Source organism: Hirundo rustica, chromosome Z (genome assembly GCF_015227805.2).
Source record: "Hirundo rustica isolate bHirRus1 chromosome Z, bHirRus1.pri.v3, whole genome shotgun sequence".
Taxonomy (NCBI): domain Eukaryota; kingdom Metazoa; phylum Chordata; class Aves; order Passeriformes; family Hirundinidae; genus Hirundo; species Hirundo rustica.
In genome coordinates this window covers 63,958,612-63,971,656 of record NC_053488.1, presented here as the reverse complement: position 1 = coordinate 63,971,656, position 13,045 = coordinate 63,958,612, and the positions used below count along the sequence as shown (strand labels likewise).

General features: G+C 40.6%; 1 protein-coding gene across 1 annotated transcript in view; it reads right to left on the bottom strand.

Moving 5' to 3' along the window:
• The window catches only part of SEMA6A (semaphorin 6A), a gene marked incomplete at its 5' end in the record, with an annotated part of 57,911 nt that overhangs the window by 30,626 nt on the left and 14,240 nt on the right, over nt 1–13,045 (bottom strand). The window contains 8 exons of the mRNA XM_058424191.1: nt 2,897–2,947; nt 3,080–3,100; nt 4,867–4,925; nt 6,829–6,909; nt 6,998–7,138; nt 7,858–8,034; nt 9,459–9,614; nt 12,890–13,021. Coding sequence (XP_058280174.1) covers nt 2,897–2,947; nt 3,080–3,100; nt 4,867–4,925; nt 6,829–6,909; nt 6,998–7,138; nt 7,858–8,034; nt 9,459–9,614; nt 12,890–13,021 — 818 coding nt within the window. The remainder of the gene's footprint in view (nt 1–2,896; nt 2,948–3,079; nt 3,101–4,866; nt 4,926–6,828; nt 6,910–6,997; nt 7,139–7,857; nt 8,035–9,458; nt 9,615–12,889; nt 13,022–13,045) is intronic.

Here is a 13,045-nt window from a genome sequence, read left to right as displayed (position 1 = left end):
GTTTAGGTGCTTCCATTATTTGCAAAAACTTTTTGTTTGGAGCGCTGTAATCAAGTAACAGGGGCAGAGTAAAAGCACTTAATGCTTACAAGCACAGATAATGATTCAGAAAGACTGCACTTCTGTAACTATAGCAGGTTCTGAAGTGCACTTATAAAATGTAAAGATTTTTTTTTTCAGGATTAAAACAAAGACAGAGTTTCAATACGATCAGTATTTGATAGTTGCTCTAATATGCACAAGCCATTAGAATCTCAGAGGTTAAGATATCTGCACGCTATCCTATTAAAAGCTATAGCAACCTAATTAGACAATTAGAGGGAAAGTTAAATCAATACTATAGAGAGAGAAAGGCCTATGACTTGGGGGTAATATAAGGGCCCAATTCACTAAGAAATGATGTTTCCAAAGGTAATTGAAGCTGCTTAGACTTTTGCAGAGTGATTTCACTTAACCTCCTTGTTTAAATATGTGGCTCCTGCATAATTTCTCTCTGACTTTTCTGCATCCAGACCTTCAGTCTACTGTGCTCTCCTTGGATATCACTTGAGTCACCTGCTTGGACTTTGCACTGTACTTGTTTGCAGCAGATCATGTGAGACTGCCTTAGGAAGAGAGCCCATGTGCCAAACTCAGGAGGAGCATGGTGCTAAGAATACTAAGATTAAGGGCTTGGTTCTCCTTTCATTCACACTGGTAGAGATTGACAGTAAGTCTGTTGAAGGAAGATGATTTATAGTGGCATAAATGAAGAGAATTCGGGCCTTATGACTTCTTTTGGAGCTTCAGATGACTTTGGGTATATTTAGCCCACTGAGCATTCACTTGGTTCATGTTCTGCTTCCATTGTTCTGAGGCTTAATCTATTATGACATACCATTTATCTTTGCATTAAACTGTACCCAGTGACATCAAAATAGATATATTTTTTTTTTTTTTTTAAGATACAAAATTACTCAGACCAGTCACTACAGTCGGCAAATATGAACATGCTTACCTCAAATATGTCAGAATAGATATTTTAACTAAACCAATAAATGGAGGAGCTGACTTGCACACAGACCATGTTATCAGGATGTACCTGAGATGGGTCAATTAAATAAGCTGTAAAACACAGGATATAAATGGGAACCCATGTTAATTCTAGGTCAGCCTTTTTCTGTTGCACCTGTCTGTAAGGTCCTGCTTTGAAAGCTGAGTTCATTTATGGAGTCTGTCTTTGGCCCTGACATGCCCGGACAGTAAAATGTATTGTCTTTTGTTAACTGTACTCTCCTGGACTTCAGCGTTTTTCCTTCTTCTGGTCACTTGTAACACTTTTCTGCTTTCTTGATCAGATTAAAATATCAGTTTTTATTAAAGTACCTACTAATACTCTAGCTGGCAGGATCCAGAACCACAATTCCACAATATAAGACTGCAGACTATGGAATTCACTTAGAAGCATGAAGTCTAGAACATTTTTGGCATATCATCACTATGCCCAAAGCCACTCTCTTTATCTTTACATTCAGCAGTATGAATTTTATTATTACTCTTCTTTAATTATTGCTCTGTGCATTGGAATACAGCAATTTCACAATGAAAGAAAGTATAAACTGTGCATGCAGATACAACTGTGAGTCTTTCAATATTAGAAAGTCTCAACTTGCCTTTGATTTTGTGTATTCACTTCACTGGTTTTAATTACCATACTTTGAAATAAATTTCACCTGGACATTTTTCATTTCTTGGTAATAAACAGTAGGGGGAATTTGATTTTATTTTTACAAATGTTGAGCAGCATTACTGTGCCTCCAGTTATTTATATTCTGCTGTACTGAGCCGTCATTGGTTCAGTTTTATACCTACATACTCTGCAGGCATGAGATGAAAGGATCAATTAAAAGTTCCTCACAACTTCACATTAACCTACCTCTTGCTGTATTCAGCCAAATGTGTGGTGAATTTGATCTAGCCCTAATGAACTGCTGGTCTTGTACAGCCTGAAAGCAACTTCATAAGGAAGCTCCCACCCCACATGGAGTTTTGCCATTGACTTCGCTGGCAGCAATACCATGCATCCTCTTAGCTTGTGAGTACTTGTCTTTGTTCAGGACGCCTATAAGAAAAGCTATTGCAATATATGTCTAGGTTTGAATTTAAAGTGATTATGTATTCTGCAATGACTCCTCATGAAGACATTCTTCACTCCAAGAACCAGCATAATCAACTTTCAAATACGCAGAACAAAGTGGTAGAAAGCACTGTGAGCACAGATTAGCAGCTGCCTCATGGGGACTTGCTGCTCTAGGCTTGCAGAAATTATCCTCTTCAGTTCAGGTCATTTAATTAGCTATGTAAATTTGAATGGACAACATAAATGACTCACCCTAGAAGTGACAAGAACCTTCAGGAACTGAGGCATGATTCCATGTCAAACCACATGAGTAAAAGGCTAATTTTCCTTAAGAGATATCCTTCTGTAACCCAGGGAGAGTTCTGCTTTCCCTAAGGTATCTCTGACTGACTGCTGTAGCAGTAATGGCACCAGCCTGGATAGCTCATGAGTGGGATATGAGCTACTCCCTTATTTGTCCTGGTGAACAGGTAAGATGCATCACTGTACCCAAGTATTTCTGTGAGTGTTCAGATGAAGCATGCTCTTAATCATGTCTGCATGCATTAAAATAGGCCATATCTGACTTCAATTCAATGGAGACACTTTTGAGGGAAGACAAGAAAAGAGGGATTGAAAATCAAGAAGTGTAACTTAACCCTAGTTGTGATTAGTGAATCGGGCCCTTGAAACCAAGACAAAACAAGTTAAATAGGGTAACAACTATTTGATTACAGGAACTACTAGCTAATGCAAGGACTGGGGGAGAATTTAAAAAAAAAACACTCATAAACTGACCATACACTGTGTAGAAAGACATTTCATGATCAGGTGAAGCAGTTGAAATGTCTATGAACAAAATAAATTGGGAAGAAACATTTAATATAACAAAACCATGAAAATATTAAAAAGTTTAGTAAAAAGTGATTCCTCCAAAATGGTTTTGCTGTCAGTAAATATTGAAACTAAGAACTTCCTTACCATTCAGGGCTACGAAGGAATCTGAAAGACAAATAACAGGGGAAAAAATCATTATTTCTATCTTGTTTTTTTATTCAAAGTAGTTTGCTGCTAATAACTGTTAATGTTTCAGATGATATTTATAAGCATGTGATTTACACACTAAGGACCCAGGAAAAACTAATATTTGGACACACCCAAAAACAATGTCTGGCTCTGAAAGTGCTCATGACCTGCTCTGTACAGGAGGTACTGAAGCGGGAGGGCCAGGGTCCTCCCTGGTTTCTTTGCAAATCCTAGTCTAAAGCAAGGCATTGCAGAGGTTGCAGCCAGCAATGTGAGCCAATGAGGACAAAACTCAGGTGACCCAAGATCACATGAAGTAATAAAATCAGCTGCATTAGTAGGAAATTAAATCTACCTCTCTGCAGTGTCAAAGTTCAATGCATGATTCAGGGCTAAAGAGGAATTTAAGCAGGGTATGGGATTTGTTGCCCTCTGCACAGAAGCAGATCTCTCTCCATGACCACAGTGTGCTGTCCCTGAATAATTTCCTACCCTCCTTTTATATCTAACTGATATCAGGTAGAGTCCACTCCTGCAAAACCTATTTGCCCAAGGAGATCAGAACTGGCTGAAAAGGGCAAGGATACACCAACTGTGGACTGGCCTGGTTTTGGTGCTAACCCATTTTACAGGGGAACAGAGGGGAGGCCTATGTATACACCTCCTTCAAAAATCTTCAACAGTCTGTATTACCGTATCTTAGGACAGAGGCTGAAATCCTTGTACTCCTTCAAGCACAGTGATCAGAGCAATTAATGTCTCTTGAATAAGGATGCGCAAGGCATGAGAAGGCTCTGGCTTTCTCCAGAGCAGCTGGCCCACATTATGCCCCATGCCATTGCCTAGCTCTCTGTTTTTTTCTGTATTGCAGAAGTAATGATTCTCTCCCTGTACATTGATTCCTCAGCTTCATCAGTTTTATTGCATCAGTGCGAATTACACTGAAAAGAATGCAAGTCTTGATTTCATGAGATTTACAAATAATATTGGGAGCTCAGAATCAAACCAGCTTCAGTGAGAACATTTGGAACAAGAGCTGTCCTGAACACAGATGTTGGTACTCCTAAAGGCTCAGAAAATCAACATGCAAGGTTTCTTTGCATGCAGTGCAAGCTTTTGGACATTTCAGTACAAAACTGTAAATGTTTAAAGGCCGTGTTTAAGCTTCCAGCTAATGCTGTCAGTACTTAAGGTTTACCATTAAAATTTCTTAGACAGTGCCGATGGTATCTGACCTAGATACCATGAGATTGTCCAGACTGCATGTAAAATTCCCTAAGATTCCCAAACTAAGCTGTTGTCATTTCTTGATCTGGATCCAAAACTGAGGACATATTTCACTGTCTCACTATGCTGCATGGGAATGTAGTCCAAGTCACAGGCTACACCAAGAAACCAAGCCACTTCTGTACATTTACATAAACAACCCAACCACCAGGGCTAATAAAGACAATGACCCCAATTCATTATGCCATTGCTGTAATCAATATCCTCTAGAGCTGAGCTTTCCTCATTATGCAACCACTCTGAAGTCCAGTGTTCGTATAAATCACATGAACTGGGCTATTTTCCTCAAACACATTTAAACAACAGTTCTTCTTCTGAACCTGCTTTATAAGCAACAATGCTGTCCCTGTTGTGGCTTATGTTGCTGCAAAAGAATGCCAGACAGGTAATGGTGATTTGAGACATTCAGAAGGATACTGTGATACATGGTAAATAGAGGTAAAAGTTTTGCTTACTTTGGCAGTCACCCAGACCATCTGTATTGCCACGTTCTATGTCCTGTTCAAACGCCAGTCTAAATAATAGAAAGAAACAGTATGAATAAGAACAGTCATAGGCATAACCAGAAAGAAATTTTCACATGTTCAATTGAAATAAACCCCCGCAGTGAAATGGGCTATTTCCACACAAAGGCTGAAAAACCTCAACATGCACATTTGAGCTATTCACCATTGCTTAATGATTTCTTGGCTTCTAATGATACTTTGTCTTTTTATTATTAATTTTTAAAAATCAACTGCATGTCTTGCTACCAAGGGAAGAGAAGACCTGCATTTTTTAAACTCTTAAATATATGATGTTATCAGAAGCAACTGTAACCCTACCTTAACCTGTGCACAGAGTAGACTGGGTGCACTGGCACCTTTGGTGTGAGAAGGAAGGCAACCTATTGGGCAGGTACTGTGTTTGAGGAAGAAACCTGCTTTTCAGCAATCACTTAGGTACAGCACTGGATGAGGCTGCAAGGCATAAGGTTCATTCCACAAAAGGTCCATGTCACAAAAAGGTATTCCCTTTAACTCAGGGGGCTCTACTGACAAACACTCACATGCTTTTCTAGCTGACATGCTCAGGTTATGCTCCCAACCTCTCTCTGTGATTTTGGATAACTACTGTTCTTCCAACTTCCTATGTGGTCAAAGGTGAATGACAAGAACCTTGGAAAACTTCCAAATACAAGCTCTTATGTATATTAGGATCCTTTCACTGAGGCATAATTACCCTTGCAAACAACTCATTCTAGCTCTGTGTTCTTAAAACACCTGCTCCACTGTCACTTACTCCAGGAGGGTGCCTAACATCTCTGGCTACTTTTGGCTAGCTTAGAACTTCACCAGATATCTTCACACCTGATCTGGACCCCCCTGCTAAGCACTGGATAGAACATGAGCTGCCTTGCTCACTTTTTGGACTTCACTGCACAGCCTCTGTCCCAATGGATCGCTTGATGAAAGTGGGAGCTGCTTTTAAAAGTGAGGTACGGAAGTCCCCTACAACTTGCCATGGAAGTTGAAGAAGTCTCAAGCACTTTTGGAGTGGTGAAAAATCCGATACAGACACAGGTGCATTTTATCCTACCAAAGGCCAAGTCAGAAACGGCCCTCACTTTTGTAGGCAAGCATACACAGACATAGCTATAGCATCCCCAGCAGATGGTGAAAATCAGCAAATTAAGAACAAGACAGAAACACAGGGATGGTAACTTGTCCATTATATACTGAGGACCTGTAGAGAAGCAGGGTTAAGCGGCATCAAATGTAGGGCTGTCAAGGCTCTGTGATGTCTATGCTACACGTCCTCTGCTGCCATGAGGGAGTACGGCTGTACAGCTCAGAGTGGGCAGTCATGAGGTGTGTCAGAGGTGGCCAAGAAATGCGATCTCTGAAGTGAGTTTGCTCCCTGTAATCTTCACAGAGTTTCATTATCATAAAATAATTAAATTCTACTGTTAAGCAAGGGGAAATCCAGCACTTCTCTAAATCTGTTTTAAGCCCTTACTGTGCTCTGTTATTCCTCTTAGTAATGCACAGTAAATTAGAAGGACTGGTTTTGTTTTCAGTGGACAAATTACTTTAGTAATTTAATTTGGATTCTATTGCCTCTTTAATCAGCTGTGATGGCTCCAGTGTAGGCTGGTCCAGACATATCCATCCAATTCACTCCTTTCAATAATACGTGGACCTTAATACAGCTCTTTCATTTTCTTCTTCCTCCTCTTTCAGCAGTTACCAATCAGCTGACTGTTCACATCAAAAAAATTTGTGAGACATTTCAGAGGTGAATGCAAATAAGGCAGAAACAAACACTTCCCACATTTTTCCCTCTCTAAAAGCCTCATGTTTCAAATAGCTTTGCCCAAGACTGCCTGGCACCACTGCCAGAGCTTCACGGCCCGTCCAGCCAGGGCCCTTACTCACTTGGAGCCAAGGACCAGCTGCGTGCACATCCCACTCTCCTTCACCCATCCGCAGTATGGGTCTCTGGATGCTATGCAGGCCCTTGGGAGAGAAGAGCACAAGGTGGCATTCATGAGTGCTCCAGCTTCCCCACTGCACGGGCCTCTGGCAGCCACCACAAAACACATACTTTTTGCATTTGCTGTGACGCTCGCAACGTCCCAGGGGAACCTTGATGACACAGGTGGAGAAGGCAACATACAGGGCACTGCTGGGTTTGTCAAGCTGTATTCCCATGATCCGCTTGTCCTCCATGCCATCGTAGCTACACCTGATTTGGATAAAAGTGAGTCGTGGTTACAAGTGGGCTCTCCTGGGAAGCCAGGGGGAAATCTTAATTATCCCCCAGGCTGAAAAAAAAAAAAATAAATCACAAAAACTTCCAGCAAAAATCCTTAAAAAGGTAGAATTGAATAACTCAAGGAAAAGGAACACAAAATAGCCACTAAAAATACTGACAGACATATAACCAAGTATTAAAAATGCATAGGTTAGTTAAGAATTGGAGAGCAACAGCACACCAGACAAGCTTCTGACGGCCCTTCATTTTAATGTTTATTCTTCTCCAGCACTCAAAGTAGCTGAATTTTCTGCAAGATTATGGCTCACTTCAAAGCCCCCTTAGGCATATTTGAGGAAGACTGAAATGTGGAAAATTTCCCTTGGAGAGCAGCTTGCTGCTTGTTGAGTTATTTGGAGAGGAATCAGTTTTTTTTATAGGATTAGAAAATTAATCTTCCTTTCCAGAATTTCACTTTTAATTATCCATCAGCTGCTGCATAGGATGGGCTATTTTCTACACATACTGAATAAAAAAAATCTTATTGCAATGTAGAGACTGATAAGCAGACATCCCCTCCCTAAACAATTTAAAATTACTCAAAAAACTTGGCTTCTCTAACCACTTCTGTTTCTATGGGACAAATTATTCTCTGGGAAATCAGAAGTACAAAGTCATCCACACATGAGTACAAAGAATCAGATACACACTTTTCAGGATTGTAAACACTGATCTCCTCCAGGAAAAGGCTGTCATTTAGGAAACCAGTGTTTCCTGTGCGTGCCAAGAACTTCAGGATGATTCCCTTCTCTGACCCCAAGAAAACCACAGTGTAGTTCTGATACGGCCCAGCAGCAGAGTCAACAGCAATTTTGGTCAGGCGATATCTAAAATAACAGAGCATTTTCACGGATAAATCACAGAGATAATCACAGAATTGTCATTTATTTAATCACTTTTATAATGTCTGAAAAGTGTATGGTAGACTTCTACCAACCATAAACACATTTAAGAACTTTTCCCACCTGACTATAAATCAACACAGACTGTACCAATTTGGCTCCCTAGATACTGGGGAATTTTGTTGTGTTTGCATGCCCACATATCCAATAGGCAGCAGAAGTCCAGAAGTTCATAAGTGTCTAGAAGTTCAGAAAGCTGAAAGGGTGCTAAGAATCTGAGGGCATTTAGGAATTATCTTCCAAAAGCCTGGTGATACCTGCAGACAGGGATAGAGAATCAGCACAGTGAACTGTTTTTAAAATATCAAGCTCTGTCACATTAAAACCAGCTGAACTTGGTTTAATGTTTTTTGTCAGGAAAAGTTCCATCAGTGCAATAGTGAGACACTAAACACCATTCTACCTCACTAAAAATAATGACAAAATCACCACCAAGCAAGTTCAGCACTGACATGATATCAAATCTTGGGATGACACAGTTTATTGAAAACAAGTATTCTGGTGGTTTGGTACCAGTCAGATGGTATTGCCTATCAAAGGGAAGCACACTGTGGAGCTTGCTACTCTCATCTTTGGTTGGAAGTACAGAACCTAACAGAAAAACCTAACAGAAGATACATTATTATAACTAAGTCAGACCCTTCCAGAGCAAAGTGTCCAACACAATACTCTACCTTTGTTCAGAGGAAGAGATGAAAATATGGCAAAAGTTAGTCACATTATTCTGTTCACTGCTGGAGGGTAGTATATAAGTATATAAGTAGTATAATGACACAGCAGAGAGTCAGAATGTATTTTGATAGGAAGGGGATGGTGTATTTAACACTTGCTGATTTATGAGTCTTTGTTCAAATCTGTTATTATTTTTTTCTTGTTGCCATAGAAAGGATGCAGATTATGCGATTAATTCTGCCTAATACACTTCTGCAAACATTAAAGCTTACCAGTACATAACCTGACAGACACCTACATGTCCTGTGGACATATCCTGTCAGACATTTTTGTATCCTGTGTACATATTCCCGAATTGTCTGCTGATCCTTGCCTGAAGTTTTTACAGAGCTGTCTCAAACATTGACCCATAAGCCAAAAGGTGAGTAAACCTTCCCCACACAGCATTTCCTACAACAGCCAGTTTAAGCACAACATGGTTGGAAAAGACTGAGGTCTTTCCTGTCTTGAAAGCTGCTCATGGAGTTCCGCAGCACCTGCTCAGCTCTGCCCCATTCCTAGCTGGGTTCATGCCCAGAGCGCCAAGGACATCGATAGAGTTGGGGGGTATTAGAAGCAAGGCTATTAGCAGGACTTGACAGCTACACTGTGGACAGGAGTTCACTTGGTGTACGTACCTGACCATTGTTCTCAGGAACCAGGGTCGGTTGACAATGGAAGGTACAGCCTCGTCCATCAGTGGATGTGTTTTGATGAAGTTCAGAGTATCATCTGGGAACTCATTAGATGTTACATATTTTTCTAATGATGTAGAGCCAGCACAGCAACCAGGCCTATATAGAACAAGGGAGTAAAGACAGAAAACTTATTTGACACCGAGGGCAAGCTTTCTTATGTGATGAAGCTCTCACTGAAATCTGATGTGCTTTACAGGAGTTTAACTTGGAGGAGAATCAAGAAGTGTGGTGGACTTGTTCAGCCCCTCAAGGGAAGCCTAAAATACTGCTCTGTCCTCCATTCAAAAGGCCTTAATGTGTCACTTACGAGCTCAAAGTCATTTTTTGTCAGGGGTGCTACACACAGAATTTATCCACTCATATGAAATGTAATCACAGTTATGTGTGCATTTGGCTTGATGCTTCCAAATGGCACAGGTGTTTTCTGATCTGTAACTTGTCTAGTTGACTGTTCTTGCCTGGAAAAAAACAGTCCCTATAATACAGAAGGAAGTTAATTTTTTTTAGCAGGTATGAAAATTGCCACTTTTAGTCACGTCTGATAGAAAATAGGCTATTGGAGAAGACAAACCAAACAACATCCATGTAAACATTGGTTTTACCCTTTGTTCAATTTGGATGAGATTGTTCAAGAATGGTAGCTCATTGAGAATTTTCGCTGAAAAGTTATCTATCATTCTTTGGCAACTTAAATGCAAGTTTGCTCATGCTGTTTATAAAATCTATGTGCTCTTAGGATGTAGTGCAATCTTCTTGCCTGGACAGACCATCTCTCAAAGAGGCAGCAAAATGTTTAGCTTGTTAATATTGTGCAAGTCATTTTCTTCAATGAAAGGCCCATTCGACCTCATTTTCTACAGCACTATGATTCTTCAAACCTTTGAGCCAGTGTGAGATGGGAAGATGAAAGATGAACCATTCACACATAAACACATTGCATCTTCCAATTTTTATCTAGTCTGCTACATCTGATGTGGGTAAAAGCATTGACATCATGAGTAATGTCAACTTGAACAAAGTACATGACTGGTCCTATCATCTGTGTCATTCAGATTTAGATAAATATTCAGACATTAGATAAAGAAATCTTGTGTGGGAAGGTAGCAAGGGACTCAAAGGAACTAGCTGTGTCAACAAGACTGGTCACACAAGAGCTGAGCAAGGAACACTACATGCAAACTGTGTGCTCTTGCTTCCTCATATACAAAATACTTTAGTTGTCTTGTAATTGCATGGAGAACAAGCAACAGAGGGAAAGAAGGAGAAGTAAAGGGCATGACTTGTTTCCTGGGTCCTTGCAAGGGCATTGACCCATGAGGCAATATTCCCAGAGAACTCGAGGGAGCAGCCTGCACCTTCTGGCACCATGGTGTCTATGGTTTCTGTGTATCTAATCTGGAGGCCTATTTACTCCTAAATCCTAATAGCATGATTGGATTAATCCTCTTTTAATCTCAAAACTGGTTTAGTCAAGCATAAATCCGAGCAAACCCTGCTGTCTGGCCAAAGAAGGAAGTGACACCCCTTGAAGGGCTTTGGTAGGTTTCTGAGAAATGTTAGGATCAATAGGGGCAGTGAGGTTTCTGCATCATACTGAGATAACCAGATATAGATTACCTTATTTCAAAGGTGCCTGTCATGTACTTCCATATGATCTAGAAGTAAGGATTATTTCTATTAAGCAGATTGATTGCCAAATGTTATGTGAAACACTGTTCACAATTCACTTTACATTATCTCCTTCAGACTCAGAGCAATATTGTCACATCTTCATCATAACCGGCAGCCTGCTATTGGCTCATTCCAAACTCATAATGCAACTTTCCCTTCTTCTTTCCCACTGAAAGAGGTCTCTCCTTCTTTTACCCTTCCCTGCCAATATATCTCAGTAACATCCAAACAAATAATTTTGGAGCTGTCATGAAGCCTTGCGCTCCCAAGGCAGACCGTTGTGTCAGCAAGTTGTTTCAAACACCGCAAAATAGAGAAGAAAGTCCTGCAACACTGCTAGAAGCTTCATTACTAAGGCTCAGGCTGAAAACAGACACAGAATTTACCAGATGTTCCAGTCACCTCCAGGATCTTCTCTTGAGTGACAACTTCAGAATAAAGACAGCACAGTAATACTACACTTGGCAAATCCAAAACATGATGGGCCAGATTTGGATTAGGCAGAAGCTCAGTGTCCACCATGGAGCTTCACAGACTCATAGAATATCCTGGGCTGGAACCGATGCACAAAGATCACTGAAGTCCAGCTCCTGGCCCCACGCAGGACACCCCAACAGTCACACTATGTGCCATGAGAGTGCTGTCCAAAAGCTGTCAGGCTGGTGCTGTGACCACTTCCTTGGGGAGCCTGTTCCAGTGCCCAACCACTTCCCTGGGTGAAGAACTGTTTCCTAATGTCCAACCTAAACCTCCCCTAACACAACTTCAGGCCGTTTCCTTGGATCCTGTCACTGGTCACCACAGAGAAGAAATCAGTACCTGCCCTTCCTCTTCCTCTCATGAGGAAATTATAGATTGTGATGAGGTGTCCCCTCAAACAACTCTTCTTCAGCCAGGCCAAGTGGCCCCAGCTGTTCCTCACATGGTTTTTCCTCTAAGCCCTTTACCATCTTTGTAGCCCTCCTTTGGAGGCTCCAAACAGCTTTTGTGTCCTTCTTATAATGAGGTATTCAACACTGCGCAGAGTACTTCAGATGCTTTTTTCTTTCAAAATTATTTAATATATCACAAGCAATGTAAAACATGCAATAAAGTGGTAAAGCCTAAGTGAGAAAAATTAATTTATCTATATGCATCTCAATATCTCAGAGAAAAATGCCATTGGTGTAAATGATTTAACAAGTGTCTGTCAACAGCAACTTGTATGAAATAGTACTTGAAGAAATACGAGGAACTTTGTAGAGGAGATGCATGCAAACAAGTGAAAGCCAGGAAAACAACTCATAGGAGGAATGAGGTAAACTGACTCTCCAGTTTGTTAGAATGCTCTTTTTTACTTTCCATAAATAATCCACTGTGGCACTTAAACTGCATGTTAATAATAGAACAGCAAACTGCAGAACTGGTGGAGGCTTTGTAATGAGATATATCCATTACTGAACTTGCAAAAACTGTGTAACTCACACCACTCTTAAGTGATTATTCTGACCAAGTGGATCTGATACTGCCCTGATATATGTTACACAAATCTCATTTAAGTGGAAAAATCTCAATTGGATAGTTTAAATCCAAATTCAACTCAACTTTACTGCTGCAACATGTATAAATGTATCTGCACCTTATAAGGCTGTTCAAATTATCAAAAAGCCTCTGTAGCCTGCATGAAGGAGCAGAAAAATGTCACTATTCATGAAACATACCTGGGCTTGGGCACTCGTTCATCAGGAACTGGTGTCCATGTGGAGTCTGGAGACTTTTGTTCTTTGAATCTCCCAGTAAACACATTGGCAATGTCAAGCATGTCATAGGCACAGACTGCAGAGCCAGGGATGCTGCAAAGTGACATTTCCCAGAAA